A 20,584-nucleotide genomic window follows, 5' to 3' on the forward strand; every position below is an offset into this window, starting at 1 on the left:
GTTTTGACCAACAAAAATAGAAAAAAAAAAAAAATAGTTTGTAGTTGTGCAAAGAAAAATGACTACAATAGAAATTCTATACCCAAAACCATTTGGACTAAGATATATATGCATAAAACTTTCAAAACGCCAAAACTGTCTTATTTTATATATTTGAGGAACGTATATCAAGTTTATTTGGCCTTGCAAAAAGAAATCCAGTCATTCTTCCTAAAGGTTGATTTTTTTATTATTCTTTTTTTAGACAAAAGTTTGACTCCTTAAAAGCAATTTTTTTTTTTTTTTTTGGTGACAAAGCATGATTTCTCATTTTCTATGAGTGTTTTCAAATGCAAAAGTTAATACGTTTGGTGTAAATTTATAATAGATTTTTTTTTTCTTTCTTTTATCTAAAGAAACAAATCTATCAAAGCAATATTTCTATGTTTCAAAACCAATTTTTGATAACTTTCTTTTTCTTTTCAACAACTTATTTTTTTCTCCTCTTCTCTTATTTAAATATATTACATTTCAATTTTTAAATATTTAAGCGTTTTTTTATAATTTTTGGAAGAAGTATTTCCTTGTTGAATAATTTTAAATATTTATGTAGCTTTAATTAAACCTTCATTTAAAAAGAAAATGAAATTATAGTTTTCATTTTTTTAAAATACAGATTCAATTTTATTTTTTCATGATTTATTATGGAAAAAAAAGAACCTTTCTGTTAATTTTCTTCTTAAAGATATATAATTTTAGTCTTTATTTTTAACCCCAAAAAAAAAAAGGAAAATGGTTCTGTTAACGTCCCATTTTGGTCCTGTTCAGAATAATTAAATATTGGAGAAACTGGAGCTAGAAGTAGATGTAAAACCTTGTTGCCACATGTCCTAACAGGTGCTATTTTATTTATTTATTTATTATAACAAGTTCCACTTTTCTTTATTGGATTTTTAATTTAAAAAATAAATAAAACAAATAAATAAATTGAAGAGCCATTGATAGCCTCACCGGGCATTGATATTTCCACATCAGCCACCGCTAACCTAGCTACTTTCTTAATTACACAGATTTGAAAGTATGAAAGTGCAGTAGGCGGTCAAAGCAGTTTCATACTTTCATTTCATGTACAGGTTAATTTTTTCAATTATATATTTGTATTTATAGTTTTACATATATTTTTTATTTTTAAAAGTTTTTTGAGAATTTATTGAAATCAAAATAATAAACTAAAAAAATAGAACCTAGATTTATGAGGCTTTTTCATATACACCTTCCTGAATTATACAAACATTAAAAAAAGGATAGAAGTCAATTTGAATTTATAAACCTATATATATCATGGCTCGCCTCCTACTGACACACAATATGGGACAATTTATTTGCCCTACTGAAGGCCCATACAAAGAGCGGTTTACCAAATTTAGAGATGTGCAAGGAAATCTCTTAAAAGAACATGTTAGAAGCCCAATGAAGTGAGCTTACGTCTCTCTTGTTTAAAGCTTGGATGACTACAAGGGCATTTGATTCAAACTGCACATTAAACCATCCGAACTTGTAAGCTAACTGCATGGCTTTCCATATAGCTTCCAGCTCAGCCACTTCAAGGGAAAATAAAAAAAAATTTGATTTGAGGGCATGGATGTGAAGAATCTTAAATTTGATTTGAGGGCATGGATGTGAAGAATCTTTCTTCTATCATTTCGAGCCATCACGGCTAGATAACTCACAGCTACGTTAGAATTTAGTTTGATGGTACCTGGTGGGGGGCAGATCCAAATGGTAGAATCTATGTCATTAGAGATCGGTTGTGGAGTTTCGTCCTTTCCTTCACGAATTTGAGCATCATTCCACACTCTGAATCTTCCCATTACAATCTCCGGCAATAGTTTAAGCCTTAAGTCTTTCTCATCGTGGACCACTTTATTTCTAAGTCAACATATATGTTTAAGGGTGATGGCACTGAAAGCAAATAAATTTTCTTTATCTTCAGGCCAAACTGGGAGAACATCCACGAGAAAAGATCACTACAGCCCGACACATCCCATCTAATGCCCCATAGGTTAGTGAACCAGATTCTCTTTGCCACCTCACATTGGAAGAACACGTGAACTTCGTTTTAGGTACATTGGCAATGATGAGTGCAATCCTCACTATCCAAGATAATCCCTCTGGCAGCAAGGTTTGAAAATAAAGGAAGTCTTGAGTTGGTAAGTTTCCATAGGAAGAATTTGGTCCTCTCATGAATGTAGCTTCTCCACAAGTGCTTCCACCATCTTTTAGCACTCTCCTCACCGCTCTCTTCCAATCTATAAGCTGATTTCACACTAAAGGAACTAGACTTGGTTCCTAACCAAATTAACTTGTCCCTCTGGTCATTTTTTGACCTAGAACATCTCCTTAATATATTTGGCTAAATCTTGGTTGAAAAGACAATCTAGGCGGTTTCCGTCCCAAGCTCCATTACTCAATTTCAATGAGCTTACCATCCCAAATGTAAGAGAAGACGGGTTCTTTGGCTTTAGTATAAAGCCAGGATAGTTAGGGATATACGGATCTTCCCAATAGTTCACCGAGTCCCCTTTCCCCACTCTGAAGCATAATTCTTTGGCTAACAGAGGTTTAACTTTCAAAACACCAGACCATAGCCAAGAGCACGCCCATTTCTTTTTGCAATTCATGAAAGAAGTATGGGGAAAGTACTTAGCCTTTAGAGCCCGAACCCACAACTTGTTCTCCTCAGTGGCAAGGCACCAACCAAGCTTGGCAATCAACGCTTTGTTGAAGCTCCATAGATTTTTAAAGCCAAGTCCCCCCTTATTTTTTGGTTGACACACCCTCCTTTAGGCCATTGGTTTAAATCCTCTTGAGTCTTTGAGCTCATTTTTCAAAGGAAATTTCTAGCTACTTTTTCAATATTTTTGCACCATCCTTTAGGAAGGAAGAAAGATGACATTGAGTACATAAGAATAAAGGTGGTCACGTGCTTGACAAGAGTGGCTCTCCCTGTTTGAGATAGAATCTTGTCCTTCTATCCTTGGAACTTTGTCTCTACCCTTCTTCTGAGGTCTTCAAAGGCAGCTGATTTGTTTCTTTCCATAACAAGAGGCAGCCTGAGATGCTTAGCCTTTTCATCTAGTTCGTTAATTCCCAGGCAACTTTTGATAGTAGCTTTATTTTTCTCTGAGACATTGTGAGAGAAGAAGTAGCTCGATTTCTCTCTGTTGAAGGCTTGACCTGTCCATTTACAGTACAATTGAAGACCGTTGGATATTCCTAACTTCTCTAATATTAGCTCTGCGAAAAATAAGAATATCATCTGCGAAAAGTAAATAAGTGATAGATGGTGCTAGACGTCCTAGCTTCACTCCGTTAATTTTTTGTCACTTTCCCATTTATGGAGCATTTTGTAACAGAGTTCTACAATGAGAATGAAGAGGACTAGAGATAGAGGGTCTCCCTCTCTCAATCCTTTCTCCATTGGGATTTTTCCAAAAATGCCTCCATTCAGCGGAAATTCCATAGATACAGTTAAAAGAGTATGGAGATTGGTTTTTCAGCTCCAAGATGAGTGAAATTGCTACAATGTCATAGGATTGCACGCCCAATGAACCAAATTTTCAGATGCATGTTGCTACATCTAATTAGTTTTCTTTTATCTCAGCAATAAATCCACCATTTGTGGTGATGGTAAAGAAAAAAGCCTTCACAAGCGAAGGTATACTTATCTCGTAACGAGTCTACCAATAAATAATGAAAAATACCACCAATAGAATCAATAGCGATCGAAATAAAATGTCACAATACTATTTAAAAAATAATAAAAAAATTAAATAAAACTACTTAATAATCGTCTTAGAATATTTTGGTCAATATTTGAGTTGAGAAAATAATAATGCGACTCACAAGACGCAAAAGACAGGGAACACAAGCAGAAAATACGGCAACCAACAAAAGAGAGCAATTTATGACATTAAATTACGTAGAATATATAATAGATAAAGATACAAAAGTTAAAATAATTTTCCCCCATTACAAACTTTTAACCCCCACCATTTGCTAAAATATATGATTGAACTATATTATACAAGGAGGCTCTGGGGCTACAAAAATCGAGCCATTTCCCTGGGTTTTGTCATTTGTATGACATGGTGTCCTTCAATACCATGAATCCGTGATATATATGATATATCATCCATCCATCTTCTTGTTCACTGCTGTCCAATCTTCTATTGCAATAGAGATCTGCTGGAGAGAAGGCTCTTAAAGAATTTAATTACTTGCATTTCTCATCTCAATCATTTTGCTGCCATTGCCTCAGAATCAGACAACGCATTTTCCATCTGCTTAAAATATGGCCAACTTTTCTGGCTTTTCTCTTCACTCTTGCTTTCCTGTTGAGAAGAAAAAGAATTACTTCTTACTATCCCAAAAAAGGAAAAAATAATAAATAAATGCAAAAGATACAGAGACGAAGAAAGGCATGGATACACAGGCCAAATAGAGGAGGGCAACAAACCTCATATTTTTGAACCAAGGACGCCCACAGAGATTTGCACTGTCCCGGGCTCCGATTAAACCCTTCAGCCAACAAATTTGTGGATATCTCTTCCCACAGAGCCATTCTCCCCTTCACAACTTGAAATCTGCCATCCAGTTCACCACGCATCTCAATCAGCTTCTTAATCTCTTCAGGTTTCCATTTATTACGTTTGACAGACTTGGAAGACTTCGGTTGAGGTTTTGGAATTTCACTGCCCTCATCACCATCTTTCTCAGGCATTGGAATATTTTCTTGTTGGGGTACATGACCATTTTTATCTTTTATTACTTTGTCAATGGGTGATGATGACTCAATGAATGATTTCCAGAAATCATCCGACTCCTCTGAATCAAAGGATAGTTTGTCTAAACTGGAACTAGTAGTTGCAGTATCCTCCTCAGATAGTAGTCCCTGAAATTCAATGGCGTCACCTGCAAATATGAACTATGATGAGATTATGAAAACAGTATTACGTGATAAATGTACCAAGATTACTTATTAGGTGAACTTGTCAAAGTAGTTTGCCCCCTGCCCCAACAACAGCATCTTAGATTCCTTTGACTAGTGAGTTGTGTGTATATGGATACATTCACCAGCCCAGAGAATAAATAATTACATTACCTATAGATTGTTGGCAAATAACAAAAAATTATAGTATTTATCCAGAAAGAGGGAATACATGCATCAAAGGCATAAATACATGCACACAGAGACAGATTGAAAGAGATGACCTCCAAACTCTTGTGACTTGCTCTCCAAATGGATATTGCCTTTGCCTTCATCTGCTTGCAATCTATTTGACCTATTCTTATTTGGACGTTCATCAATCATTTTTCTCAGTCTTGATGCCTCATTACCAACATGGGACTTGCCAGATAGTCTTGCACTTAGCTCATCAGAAAGAACTGCTGCATGGTTCTCCACAGCAATGGCAATCACTTCAGGCCTTTTACCACTATACTTCCTTACCAACTTCCTCAACACCTCAGACACTGTTCTTTCCATATGAGCTAGAGGACAATTCACTGGGCAGCTCGAAAGTGCAGCATGGGCAGCTTTATGGAGTGCATCTAAAAGCTTTCCTTTGTCAAGCCATAAACATCGTGTAGTTATTCGTATTTTTCCTTTTAAGCTATTCTCAACCACACCTTCTACAGTCTCAGGACGTAAAACTTCCATGCTGTAAAAGTTCATATAAAAATAGTCATTTGATGGATATCAAATTGTCTAATTAATAACAAGATCAAAGAGACGACATACCTGACCACAATTATGCCATCTAATGCGATTCTTAGTCTCTCATCCACACAGAGCTCATTTGATGTGCCAAATGCTTTATCTCCATCACTATACTTTAACTGCAATATAAGAGTTGATATGTCAGGACTTTTTGCAACAGCTTCTAAAAGACTAACTTTTTAGGGACACCAACCTGCAAATTCTCTTTCCCGAGGAAGGTAAAACCATTATTAGACAACACCCTTCTGTTTCTCAAATGAGAAACCCCAAGCATCTCTCCATTCCTTATAACCTGATGGATAATAATTTTCATCTTATTGTTTGTATATCAACTAAACCACAAAACAAATCGCAAGGGTATGGACCATGTAAAGAGAACAATATAAAGATCAAGTATAGAAATAAATATCCAAGTGAAGCAATTCAAGGACAAATAATTTCCTCTCAGATCAGAAAACCGAATCTGCTTCGTCACTCTGAACAGATCCTAGAATAACACTATAAAAAGGAAAGCACTAACTCACAGCGGTGTGTCTGATCCCAGTTGATCTCCCAAGTAACTCATGCTCTTTGAGGAACAAAAGTTCTCCATGTATTGGCAGAAAATGTTGTGGCTTCACAAGCTGAAGTACTTCCTCCTATAAAATAAATATCATATAATGTTATTTTCTACATAAAGTTTATAAGCTAAAACCAAATGAAAGATGCACACTTAAAATATTACCCCCCCAGAAAAAAAAAAAAAAAAAAAAAAAAGAAGAAGAAAAAAAAAGATGCACACTTAGAAACACATCAGGTTGTGAGAACATGATGACAATACCTTCTTTACCTCTAAGTCATTATTAAATACCTAATTAATAAGGTCAAATGAAAATATACAATTGCATAAATGTAGTGCACCAGCTGTCTTAGTATATTTGTAGCACCCAGTACAAAAAATTCAAATAAAAACCTAAAAGCGAAAAACAGGTGAAGATCAGTTGAATGTAATCAAGTCTAATTTCTTTCAAAAGCAAGGTAACATCCCAGGTTCCTCACACATCATGTGATTATTTCCTACTTCAAATATGAGGTTTAGTAATACCTTTGAATATGGTAATACATCAAATCACAGAATTTATAAAACTCTTTACATGCAAAGGAACATACCAGTTCTCCACGATACCCATGACCCGATGTGTGCAGCCCCTCATTCTTCCCCATTACTATTGTTGATCCAATCTCTGATAAACGATTTAACATTTTCATTACCCGAGATTCATTACCGGGGATAACCTGAAATTATCATAAAAAGAATAGGTCATACAATCCTCAGTTTTGTCATTGGACATCCCATCCTATCAAAAATTCAGAAAATGGGTCAATATAATCCTTAGTTTGTCATTGACCTTAGCTGAACAATTAGGTAAGAACCAATTAACATGGGATCTATTTTTAATTACCTTAGCTGAATACAAAATTATATCTTCTTTGCTCAGTTTAAGGGAATGACTACTTCCATATGATGCAAGATTCAAAGCAGCACGTGGTTCTGCCTGACACAACAGCATGCACAGTCAAATGCTAGCAAAACTGGTCTAGTAAAGTAACTGCATTCAATGGAACAAGGCTCATACTATCATACTGGAGGGCATCTAAATAAACTTACTTGAGAACCAGTTGTTACAATTAGCAAATCCTTTGGAGCATAGGCATCAATATCTTCCACTTTCACCTATTTCAAAGTGTAAATTAGCAAACTATAATGTGAACAGATGCCATAGCACATTTTATAATTCAAGAGATGCACTAAGAGCTTAACAAAAAAATTTTGTATTCACAATAATACGACTGGAAGCAATCCTTCCAAATGAAAGTCTACTCTTAGTTGTCATTCCTTCTACCATCACAGTATGTTCAAACTAATCCAAGATCTCAAAGACAAAAATTAAAATAACAACAACAACAACAACAACAACAAGAATAATAATAATAATAATAATAATAAAATGAGGAAAAAATTCATATAAAAAAAAAAAAAGAAGAAGAAGAAGAAGAAGAAGAAGAAGAATTACCAGAGTTGAGGGATCAATTGGTGCCTTTCCATCCTTCCAAGCTGCATCAAGATACGTCCTCAAGGACATGCCAACAAATACCTAATACAAAAATCAGAACAGTAAAACACTTTCCTTTTTATTTATTTTTTATTTTTTTATTTTTAATACTGCTAGGTGCAGATTACATTAAACAGAAAAATGAAAATTGCATGCATTACATGGTAATTAGAAGGAACTTACCAGCTTCCGACCAGTTAAATCAGCAGCAGCTTTCACACTTCCAAGGCGATGTATATTTGATGCAAATTGAGTGGTAATAACCCTCCCTTTAGCAGCAGAAATATGCCTCAACAATGCGTCTGCCACAGAAGATTCGCTTGTTGTTCTTCCAGGTGAAAGTACATTTGTGGAGTCACTCATCATCTGAAAAATAATGTGCATTAATTTATAGTCTTTACAATTTCTCCACAAACAAAAGGATGACTGATAAATGTAACTCCTAATTGCACCTCTTGCTACAACAATTATAAGATCTTGCTGGACACAATATACACATGCATACTCTACTTCTATGCATTTGTTCTTATCTTAAATGATGAATTTGTAGCATGGACAAATAACAATCCTTTAAAGTGAGACAAGTATAATTGTTACCAGCTTCCACAAACAAGATCAAGATATATTCTGATGAGAACCAAATTTTCAGAATAGTTAGGTAAATGGACAAATCACTTCTTTTCTACATCAAATATATGCATCAGCCAAGGGTACAATTCCAACACTTTCACCTTATAGGAATGAGAAGAAACAACTATGTGATTATTAAACCCAGAGCCTTACCAGTGTTACTCCTTCTTTAGAGAGTTCCTCCAAAGCGTCACGATCAAATGATTTACCATCCAGTGGTGATTCATCAATCTGTTGGGATATAAGTTGACGAGGACTTAGCCCCAAAAACAATGAAGAGCTGAAGCAATAGGAGATGAAAATGTGCATGTAACAAATAGTTACCTTCCAGTCCCCAGTATGAAGAATGGTACCATCAGCACAGCGAAGAACTAATCCACAGCAATCAGGAATAGAATGGGTCACTCTTAAAGGCTCTATTTCAAATGGCCCAGCAGTGAATTTCTTCCTCATTCTAAACACCTTAAGTCTAGATGGAACAAAAATGCCATTCTCTTTCAGACGTTTTTTGATAAGCTGTGCAAAAGAAGAATATCAAATTCTGAACCATGAAGAAAATAAACATAATCTATATAGAGTCAAAAAACGAACAGCAAAAGATTTTTGATCACGCAAATACTCAAATAGATCAATAGTATAAGTTGCAGAACCAAGATGGATGTTAAAGAAGATAGTGTAAAGTGCCACTAAGTATTTGTGCTATTAAAGAGGTCAACATAAAGGAAGAAGTAACTTTACTACTTTCTAGTACTGTACATAGGAAGTTCCTAAAAGTATCACATAAACTACAAGTTACTCATCAAGTACCTCCATGGTAAACGATGATGCAAATATTGGTGTATCGGAATCCAAAGCTGGAATCACCTGTAAAGGAACAAGGGTTATCAACAAAAACAAATTATGTAAAAAGAATTAAACTTCCCTTACTAAATGTTAACTCAACTTAAAATATAAAATGAAAAAATTTTAGTGTCAGATATTTGACATTTACAGAAAATCACAAACTTTTTTTCCCGCTGGTTTCAATATCAAGAACATAATCAACTTAATGGCTCAATATCAAATTAAATGGGTCGCTTGCAGGAAGCAGAAGGAAACTTTACCCAAGGCAACGCACCAATGTGATCCTCGTGACCATGCGTAATAACAACTGCTTCAATTTTGTGCCTCCATCTTCTTATAAATGTGGTATCAGGTATAATTTTTTGAACTCCAAGCTCATCGTAGCTGAAATACACATCACATTCTCCAAGGTCAATGTAAAAAGACGAAGCTTAGAAAAGAATCCTTTCAACAGGAAATTTTGGGTATGGAAATATAAAAGGTCTTTCGGGATGCAGGACAATAAATGGGGATTGGACTGAACTATTTCAAATTTAGCCCACTTTCCTACATCCCAAAAAAGACCAATGAATATAAAAGCAATATCTTTCCAACTTTTTCAGATAAGAATTCCACTGGTATGGAGCAAATTACTCACTCTTGGAAAAACAATAAATTCTTTACTATGCTACTAAATATTTAACAGAATTGTGTTTGAGGGAAGAGACCCCTATAAGAAAAATATTTCCTACCCTAGAATAATACAAACAGTGATTACCAATATACGATTGTTCAAGTGTTTAAAAGAAAACCTTACTCTGGAAACATTACACCAGCATCAATCAGAATATAGCGATCGTAATTCCCAACCAGCATGCAATTCATCCCGATTTCACCAAGTCCACCAATTGGTAGAACACGAAGTGGTGGGCCATCAGCACCTTCATAAAATTGCTCCATCTTGCGTTTGACAGAATCTTCCATACTTTTCCGAGCCCCTTCCGCTTTTCCTCGTCTTTTGCGTGGCACTTTAGATTTAGGCGTACCTAAACAATGCAAAACAACAGAAACATTCATCAACATCGTCCAAAGACTTTTCTTATCTTCACCGACACCATATCAATAAGTGAAAAACAAAAACAATACAATATAGCAGTAAGACCAAGAACCCAAACAAATGAGAGCTATAATTTAAACATATTTGTGCATTTGATTACTCAGAAAACAGTGATAAAGAAAACAGAACATGTTGGCACCCAGGATAAGTAGGATTTCCACTAAACAAAACCCTTATTTAGTTTAGAGATTAATATAACAGACACCCTATCTTAAAGATACCAAGCCCATAACAGTTTAGGAGCTCAGTGAGCAAAACTCTGAGTACACTTCTAAATTCCATATGGCACTAGCTCCATATTTTTACTAAGAAAAGGTAATTAAACAAAAAAACAAACTATCGTTATTAGAATTTATTTCCCCAAAGTTGTGCACAATCATCTACGCCTCCACCCATCAAAGCCCAACACAACCAATCTGGCTAGTCAAAATTATGCTCACCAACCTTTTCATTCAAATAAAAGAAAACAAAAAAGCACCATTTTTTTTTCCCTCTTTTCTTTCCATTTTCCAGCATCAAAACAGAATATCAAAACGCACTAAATAAAGCAAAAAACAAAAAATAAAATAAAATGCATATACAATGGTAAAAGTGGTAAACAGAATAATCACATACCTATAACGGTAGGAGGAGAGTCAACAGAGCACGAAACGGAACGCCTTGTAAGCTTCGGTCGCCATAAAAGGCCGTACGGGGACGGTGAAACGGTACAGAAAGCGGCCATTTTAGGCGACACACAAAAAAAGCTTGCTCTTACAAGGAGCTGAATATAAAAATACTATGAAAAAGAGAGAGAAACCTCCCCAAAAAAGAAAAAAAAAATTAAAAGAAAAAAGCCTAACTACACGTATTTTGGGAGGTTCAGAGATTGAACGAAGCTGAAATGAAACCCTAGAAAATCTCTCTGTTGGGGCCTTGGGCGTTTACAGGGGGTTGAAGCGGGAAATAGAGTGAGAGAGCAAAAAGCATCAAAAGGATTATTGTGAGTGTTCACAAATATCTTTCTTATCATTTTTGGTGGAAGAAGACACAACTTTTGACCTCGCTAGTACTCGCACGTGTACCCTTAATTTTTAAAACATTTCATTACCCACACGTGTAGAGAATCATTATTATTATTATTATTATTATTATTATTATTATTTTTGCAATATCCATGTCCAACCTGCAAAACCTGTTTAGTTTCATTTTTTATTTTCTCATATATGCCTTTCCTTTGTTAAAACTTGTACATATTCCACTTGTAATTTCAATTTTCTTTCGCATGTTCACTTTTCTTGGTCAAACTTTATATTTCGTTTATCAACAAATTTTATTTTATTTTATTTTTATAATGACGAAGATACCTTCAATATAAAATATTGAAGTAAAAAAATAAATGTAGTTATATAATATACCTTTTGAATTGACATATACAAATAATTAGTTCAAGTAATTATTTGCTATAATCATTCAAAAATGAAGATCCAAAGCTCAGTTCTCTATGTTTCCCTACAATGGACACCACGGCTGGGTTTTGTTCATTTATTCTCACCAATCGACTAGAAATTGACTTTCCAGTTTCTATTTTTCAACCACTGAAAATTCAAACAATTTAAAACAAAGTTTTGGAACATAATTGACAAGGTAATCATTCAAAAATGAAGATAAAAAAGCTCAATACTCTTTGTTTCCCTATAATTGGGACCACAGTTGAACAAAATTCACTTTCCAGTTTCTGTTTTTCTACCACTAAAAATTCAAACAATTTAAAACAAAGTTCTGAAACATAATTGACTAGGTGGTAGAGTTGTGAAAACACCTTTTACTCCATATTTTAGACTTTAGCTTCATGAAATAATATACTACTGCTAAAATATAGAAAATTTGAAATATTAGATAACATTATATATGGTCCCTATGTATGGCATGAACTACCTAAACAAAAAATTTTTAAACAACGAACAATCAAAGCTATTACTCACTACATCAAAAAATTTCCATTGGAATTAAAAATTTTAAATGATGGAATTGAATTGGATAATTTATTTGCATTGACAAATCCCAAATCCGAATGAAATCCCAAAATAAAATAGAACCAAATTTTTGCCTTTTAAATTGTTCAAAGCCAAATTACCCAATTAAAAAAAAAAGATAAAATCTCAAAGTAGTTGGAGAAGAAAAGGGAGGTCATTAGTAGAAGATGTCGTTTTTACCATTTTTCTCTCGGTTGTTCTCTCACTTTTTCGACCAACACAAAGCCCAGATAGAACTATTTTATCTTGGAATGATGGAAGAGAATGAGATTTTTATCATGGGGCATATATAGTAGGAAAATTGTCACATTAGTATAAGATCCGTATACCGTGTATTTGGCAAGCATACATAGAAATGACAAATTTTACATTTGAATTATACGTACTTAGGCGCTAACTCCACCATAATATGGGTTTCAAAATCGTAGCAAAATTTTATTATAAAAAAGAAAAAAAGAAAAAAGGTGAAGTGAAAGAGTTTAATAAATTGGGGTTGCGGCATTCAACCATCCAAGTCTTAGCTTAGTAGTATTACTTAGATTTTAAAACAATCAATTAGAGTTATGTTGGAAAAATAATCAAGTGTAGTTGTGCTGAACAAATAATCAATTAAGCATTTTATTGTTTATAATAATAAAAATATTGTAAGATATAAAAAGTTGTCAAAAATTGTTTGGTAACTTATAAAATTGAATTGCTGTAAAAATTACAATTATCAAAATGGACATGATATATAAATTATTTTTAAAAAGAAATAATTTATATATAGTTATGCTATGATACTTTTTATTCTAAAATTGAATTAAAAGATATTGTAAGAATATATAATAAATTATCAATAATTATATTAAAACTTTTATTTAAATTTGTAATTATAAGAGAGTTTCGATTTAAGTTTCATTGTTTGATAAAATAAAAAATAAATATAATGGGGTGTTATATTGATTAATTAAGGATTTTAGAAAATCAAATTTATTCATACTGATTATAAAATAATTAGATTTTTAAAATCACTAGTCTATTGATTTTAAAAGTAACCATGTAATCACCAAAAATTATAAAAATAATCAAAAAATATTATTTTACCAAACATAATAATGCCCCCAAATTCTAAGAGAATTGATTTTAGCTCTACCAAAAGAAATCACAAACGAATCCTAATTTTATCCATTTATAGCTCACATTGTTAGTTCATTTGGATTTGCTTGTAAATCTAAATCCATAAAATTAAATAAGAACAACAAGGACAATAAAATCCCTTGTCGTTTGCTAAAAAATCAATTATACTAGGCATTTTTTTTCATAAAATTTGTCATCATTATTAAATGTCATTAATAAAATATATAAATTAAATGGTAATTATATAGAATATTAATTATTATCAGTAATAACAAATATAGGATTTTTTTAAATTTTTTTTAGAACAAAAAGTTTTTACTTTTTGCCGAAATTTTTGCCCACTACTCCTTGACACGTGGCATAACCTAGGATTATACCGGTGAACCCGGTATTTTTCATGGGAATGGGATCTTTTGTCCCATTTTTGTGTCCCATGTCTATGTAACCAATAGATCAATGACACGTTATTTAAAAATAATTCTCAAATTTTGCTGTTAATTTCATCTGTCTGCTTGCCTATTTTTATTTTAAATTCTATACACTCAACTCTTTGGACCTTTGAAAGTCAGGTAGCCATTTCCCTGTAATTCCTCTTATTTTCGTAAATTTGAACAAGCTTTTTATGGTGTTGAGACTTGGGCGTGATTCAATTGAGGGCAAGAAATAGTGATAAGAACTGTGGAGTACATATTTACTATTGATTTATGGGTTGAAAATTTTATAGAAAACTTGTTGCAATTATTTGGAAATTATGAGTCCCTTGAATTAAGCCTCCACTCCAGCCATGTAAGTTACAATTTTAACTCCCAACTTTAATAAAAATAACAATAAAATAAAAAAGGCATGGGTAGGATTAATTACTAATTGCTAGCGACCAATTCTCAAATTTTTTAACAAAATTTGATATTCAAAAACTTCTGATATATGTGTTAAAATATTTATCAAATAATATATTTTAAAATATTATTAGTTGACAATATTTACATAATTTAAATTTTTAAAAAAATTTAAATAAATAAATAAATCAAATAATAATTTAATTAAATATTATTATATCATCTGTTCTAATTCTTTGATAAATAAATTTGATAGGTAACTTGATAAGTCTAGGATTATTGATATAAGAGACTGAGATTATCTTTGATCCAAGCAAACGAAGAGAGCATGGTAATCAGATCTTACTCCAGCAGAAGCATTTTGGAATCCAAAGATAAAGAAGGAACCAATAATTACGTCCTTTTCTTCTAGAAATTCTTTTATCAGCATGCCAATTTTCAGCGGGGTAGAGAGGGAAAAATGGTAAGAGGTCGATACCTTTTATACGAGTGACTGCTTTTATATATATATATATATATTTTGATCATTCTCGCTCCATTTATTATACGTATACTGTGATTTAAAATAATCAAGCAAACTATCTATAAAGTCTCGACCAGCTTTGCAGCTTATTCCAGTACAGATTTAGCAAGTAAAAATGGTCTTTTACCGTAGTTTAGCTTTGGCTATTGGCTTCTTAGGTCGATGCACCGCTTCCACTACTACTACTACTTTTTTCTTCTTCTACTTCTTCTAGCCTTTTTATTTATGAACATAAACAATACATGTGAGAAAAACAGAGAGAGTTGTTAGTATTTTGATTTGTGATTGAACAAGATGGCTGTTCTTCCCTCTTTCTTCTTTCTGGTTTTCTTCTTTTTTGTTTGGGATTCCTTTTTCTCTTTCATTTTAGGGCTACTTATTTTCTTTTCTCTTTCTTGTAGTCAATATCGTTAATGAAACTCTTCTTTTATAGATATATATATAATATATATATATATACAAATTAATGCATGAAAACCTTCTTTTTCTTCCTTTTTTTCTAGGTTTTTCTTTACGATTTTATTGTAGGCCATCGTCCATTAAACGTCTTTTTTTTTCTTTTTCTGAGTATATATACATATATATGTATATTTGTATTTTTATAAACGCATGAGAACTAATTTCTTTCTTTCTTTCTGATTTTTTTTTTCTCTTTTATTGCAGGCAATATCATCACTTTCACGGTCTACCTTGCTCCAGTGTAAACTTTTAGTTTTTGCTCTTTCATTTAACTCTATTAAACTTGATCGTCTGATCATGAAGAGTGCAATATTGATCACCATCCAATTTTTGTTGTTAATTTGCAGCCCAACAATTGGCACTGTGTGCAAGAAAAAATCTATGGAAGGATTTCATTCACTGCCTCATGTTGTTGAACTATTCAGCTCAAAGTTGGGGATATACTGTGCAATCCTGCAACAAGGACGCTCTCCTCTCATCAGTATCAACTCAGTCGGATTTGTAATAGAGACACTCTACATTGCTCTTTTCCTATTTTATGCTCCCAAGAAGTCTACGGTACTTTATTTATCATCTCTTCATTTATTAACCAGTAAACTTGTTTAGCCATTTTTATATTTTTGAAATTTACTATATATATATATATATATGTGTGTGTGTGTGTGTGTGTGTGTAGGTAGTCTTGCTATAATGGGCCGATTTACATGGTTACATTATACATGGTGGGTGTGCACCCTTAATTACATGTAATTCATGTGATATGTAATACTAAATTATATATGATAAAGGATTTATTACATGTGATAATCACATCAACCATAATATGATCACTATACATATATATATATATATATATATATTCTAATCGAATAAATTAATCAAATATGGTTTTGGAAATTGCAGATGCAGACAATACTTCAAGTCTTGTTGATTGCTTTTGGTTACGGTTTGATGGTCATATTGACTCTATTCCTAGCAAAAGGCCAGAAGCGTATCCAGATTGTGGGATGGATTTGTCTAACTGTTAAGCTTATTGTATTTGCTGCACCACTTTGCACAATGGTGAGCAAGTAAAACCCAGTTATATATATATATATATCTATATACACACACACATAAATAAGAAGTCATTAACCAATATATAATTATATATATAACAAATCAAATTAAATATGAAAGTTGATCTATAGGTGTCTTTACAGTATAGTACTGCTAAGTCAGCAATCTGATAACATTCTTAGCATAATAAGACTGTGTACATATTTACATATATTTATCTTAAGCATATCTTCTCCTTTATCCTAAGATTTCTAACAACTTTGATAATATTTTGCAGAGAAAAGTCATACGGACCAAAAGTGTCGAGTTCATGCCTTTTTCTTTATCGCTTTTCCAGACACTTGGAGCTGTTATATGGTTCTTCTATGGCCTTTTGCTTGAGGATTACAAATTAGCGGTATATACACAATTAATCCTGCATATATAAATATATATATATATATATATACAATACTCCCTCTACTTTTATATCTATATATATTCATAATGTTTTTAATTGTCTTAAAAGTTTTATGACTTAGTTTTCCTTTTGTTTCCCTTTTTATTCTCTGGATCAACAGCTTCCAAACGTAGTGGGATTTATTCTCGGAAATTTTCAGATGGGGCTTTATATAGCCTACAGTAATTGGAAGGAAATTTCACAGAATCAGCCAACGGTTAATCCAGGACTGAACCAGGGAGTTTTGCAATCAAATGATAGTGTTGCAAATATATATATATTACAAATTAGCGGTATATACACAATTAATCCTGCATATATAAATATATATATATATATATATACAATACTCCCTCTACTTTTATATCTATATATATTCATAATGTTTTTAATTGTCTTAAAAGTTTTATGACTTAGTTTTCCTTTTGTTTCCCTTTTTATTCTCTGGATCAACAGCTTCCAAACGTAGTGGGATTTATTCTCGGAAATTTTCAGATGGGGCTTTATATAGCCTACAGTAATTGGAAGGAAATTTCACAGAATCAGCCAACGGTTAATCCAGGACTGAACCAGGGAGTTTTGCAATCAAATGATAGTGTTGCAAATGCATAGATATTATTGAAGATGATTGTCTATAAGGTAAAGATTGAAGCTAGTTATACATGGCAGTGACATGTATTTCATTGTAACATATTGTTTTGTACATAAATAAAAAAGGTTGGAAGGGTAGAGCCGTGGAAGACCTAATTATTAATATGATGTTTATAGTTTGGACTTTGTATGTGGCCTTAATTTGTCAACCGTTTGTAATCTTTGTCATATATATATATATATATATGTGCCGTCTCTTAGTCAAATTGAATCTTCTTTATGTATCCCTATTTAATTTCAACAAGAAGCTTCGATTCCAATTCCCAAAGCCATTGAGCTTTATTATAAAGTCTCTATGTATATATATATATATATACACGCATTTAAAAAGAATATAAACAAGATTAATAATGCTGAGGCGCTTAGTTAATCATATTTCTTATATGTACTTCTATAGTTGTATCGAGAAATATACATAAAAGGAAAGCGAAATTAGTATTAGATTTTTTTTTTTTGGGTAATAAAATTAATATTAGACTGCACAAGAATGAAAATTAATGAGAATATAAAGGCCAGGCTAGTCTTTTTTTTAATTTTTTATTAAATATATTTTTAAAACATATTTATCCTGTTTCTAGAAATAAAACCTTTAGACTTTCAGACTTTTTCATTTTTGTCACAACTTGCTTCCTCGTCTTGTGGTGAAATTACCTTTCATTTTAGTTAAAAAAAATTTCGTCCTTCTTCGTATATAGACATAAAATTGGGAACTATTCAATGGCATATATGATTAAAACAAAATATTTCGTAACCACTAAGCTATTTTATGAATCAATCAATGGCTTCACTGTCTATATTCAATGAACTAGCTAGTTTTGTTTCAAATTGATGACTAACTATATGGGTTTGACTGTTTAGATGTGTCAAAAAATATCAACACTAAATTATTGATAACGTTTAGGATTCCCCGTAAAAGATTCTGAAAATGACTAATAATATAGTTCTGAACCGGTGTGATAGAAATACCGAAAATGTGGAATCCCAGACTTCGAAATAGTCCTGAAAACATCGGGCTATCATGACCCATATGAAGAGACGGGTTAGGCTTGTACAAAGTATACGAGAAACTCATTTATGCAACAAATTTCAACCGAAGTCAGTGCCCCCTTCATTATTCCAGTAGTTCACACTCTTTGTTCTTGTTAATAGCAAAACTAAACCTGAACCTAAATCTAAAATCCCACTTTGAATTATATATATATATATATATTAATATAAAACCACTTGAAGCCTCATGCTGAAGTTAAGGTTACATGTGGAGTTGCTTTTAGACCCCTTGAAATAATTGTTTCTAAATCAAAATGTTTGATTAACTTTTAAAGCTAGATATTCCAACTGTCACCCTTTCCAAAAATTGGATTTTGATCTAGCTTTTCAACTTTGCTTCTAGCACAATCAATATTGTAAATAAAAAATTATTTATATAACGTATATATAATACATATTTTTATATTATTTATGTTAATATAGATAGGATGAGAACAAGAAGGTAGTATACATATTAAGTTAATTCTTATTATATTAATTATTGTATTAATAAATATAAGTAGTAATAATATGTACATATTTTTTATAAAAAGAATAATAAATCGATCATGTTGGTTTGGTCATTGCATAGAATTACAACAAATTAAGATTATTTACCAAATTTTCAAATTCCAATTTTTCTAATTTTAATCAATTTTGAAATAACTCTTTGCTGTCAGATTGACAATATATATATATATATATACATCTTGCTTCAATATACATAGGTTTTGCTCATTCTTTCATAATTTTTAGCTATCCAAATCAAGCCTTAATTCTGAAAATCCACTTTGGAGGAGAAAAAAAATAATATTCCATACGGCACTAGCAATGTTCTTTTTGCTAATTAAGAAAATGAAACTAAACAAATACAAACTATCTTTATCATAATTATACCACCCACAAAGTTGTGCAAAATCATATACAACTCCACCAAACAAAGCCTCTCACAATCACTCTGGCTAGTCAAAATTAAGCTCACCAATATTTTCATCCAATTGTTTTTCCTAAATAAAAGAAAAATATAAAAAAAAACCAGTATTGTTTTTCCGATCAATTTTTCTTTTCTCTTTTATTTGCATTTCTCAGCATAAAAAATGAATGCCAAAACGCACTGAATAAACAAAAAAATAAAAAATAAAAAATAAAAGAAAAAATAGCATATACAAGGGTAAAGTGGGAAACTCAATAATCACGTACCTATATCAGCAAGAGAGAGTCGACAGAGCACGAAACGGAACGCCTCGTAAGCTTGGGTCGCCATAAAAGGCTGTACGGAAACAGCGAAACGGCACAGAAAGCGGACATTTTGGGCGACACACAAAAAAGCTTGCTCTTACAAGTAGATGTTTTTGTGTTCACAGATATCTTTCTTTCTTATCATTTTTTGTGGAAGAAGAAGATGCAATTTTTGGCCTCACAACAAGCACTCGCACGTGCACCATTTTGTTATCCACACGCGTAAATAAACTTTTTTTTTTTTTAAATATAAATACTTTTGGATATAAAATTCAAGATTAACTTTTATTATTATTTCTTTTATATGTTATAGTAAAAGAAAACAAAAATTATAGATAAGGAGTTCAAGGCATGCTAGTAGTTTTATTTTATTTTTGTGTTTTATTGTATATTTAGAAAAGATAATTTCTTTATCAAAACCACAAAAAAGAAAAAAAAAAGAAAAAGAAAAGATACTTTCCCTAAAAAAATAGAAAACTATTTGAGCATTAATCTATTTAAAAAAAAAACAATTATATTGTAATTAAAAGTTCAGAATTTCATAAGAAAAAAAATTCGTTTGTGGTTTGGTCAGCTAATATTTATTTCCATCATTATTTTCTGATACCAAAAAGAACTAACCTGCTTTTTATAACAGGATGAAAGGAGGGAACGATTCAACAAAAAAAAAAAAAAAAAAAAAAAAAAAAAAAAAAAAAAAAGAATGAAAGGGGGGAATAAGTTGTTGAAAAGATAATTGAAAAACTTCAATAGAGGTTTTTGAAACAGCTTAAAGTAAAGCAAAATTTGGAAGTA

At 32.0% G+C, this 20,584-nt stretch overlaps 2 protein-coding genes and 1 long non-coding RNA gene across 5 annotated transcripts; 1 reads left to right on the plus strand and 2 right to left on the minus strand.

The window, feature by feature from the left end:
- Positions 1-3,935: 3,935 nt before the first annotated feature.
- On the minus strand, positions 3,936-11,424 carry LOC107404538 (ribonuclease J). Of its 3 annotated transcripts, XM_060814559.1 has the most exons (17): positions 11,039-11,424; positions 10,124-10,352; positions 9,588-9,711; positions 9,292-9,348; positions 8,809-9,000; positions 8,638-8,715; positions 8,038-8,220; positions 7,816-7,896; positions 7,410-7,475; positions 7,204-7,296; positions 6,911-7,036; positions 6,286-6,399; positions 5,955-6,053; positions 5,783-5,880; positions 5,254-5,702; positions 4,499-4,953; positions 3,936-4,373 (listed from the first exon to the last, which is right to left on the minus strand). In XM_060814559.1, exons 1-17 carry the CDS (start codon positions 11,145-11,147, stop codon positions 4,278-4,280), a joined length of 2,649 nt encoding a protein of 882 aa, XP_060670542.1. In that variant the 5' UTR covers positions 11,148-11,424; the 3' UTR covers positions 3,936-4,277. The 3 variants fall into 3 exon arrangements, with proteins under 3 accessions (XP_060670542.1, XP_060670543.1, XP_060670544.1); XM_060814560.1 differs by lacking the exon at positions 11,039-11,424 and having other exon boundaries at positions 9,602-9,711; positions 10,124-10,265; XM_060814561.1 differs by lacking the exon at positions 11,039-11,424 and having other exon boundaries at positions 9,602-9,711; positions 10,119-10,259.
- A 4,332-nt stretch (positions 11,425-15,756) lies between these two features.
- On the plus strand, positions 15,757-17,485 carry LOC107417685 (bidirectional sugar transporter SWEET14-like). Its single transcript, XM_060814937.1, has 5 exons — positions 15,757-15,933; positions 16,279-16,437; positions 16,712-16,831; positions 16,995-17,090; positions 17,330-17,485. The coding sequence occupies exons 1-5, from the start codon at positions 15,757-15,759 to the stop codon at positions 17,483-17,485; spliced, it is 708 nt and encodes a 235-aa protein (XP_060670920.1).
- Positions 17,486-19,374: 1,889 nt separating this feature from the next.
- On the minus strand, positions 19,375-19,994 carry LOC112491578 (uncharacterized). The gene is made up of 2 exons (XR_003055874.3): positions 19,751-19,994; positions 19,375-19,557 (listed from the first exon to the last, which is right to left on the minus strand). It is a non-coding gene; the product is annotated as an uncharacterized LOC112491578 (long non-coding RNA).
- Between the last annotated feature and the right edge of the window lie 590 nt (positions 19,995-20,584).

Source organism: Ziziphus jujuba, chromosome 2, assembly GCF_031755915.1.
Source record: "Ziziphus jujuba cultivar Dongzao chromosome 2, ASM3175591v1".
NCBI classification, from domain to species: Eukaryota; Viridiplantae; Streptophyta; class Magnoliopsida; order Rosales; family Rhamnaceae; genus Ziziphus; species Ziziphus jujuba.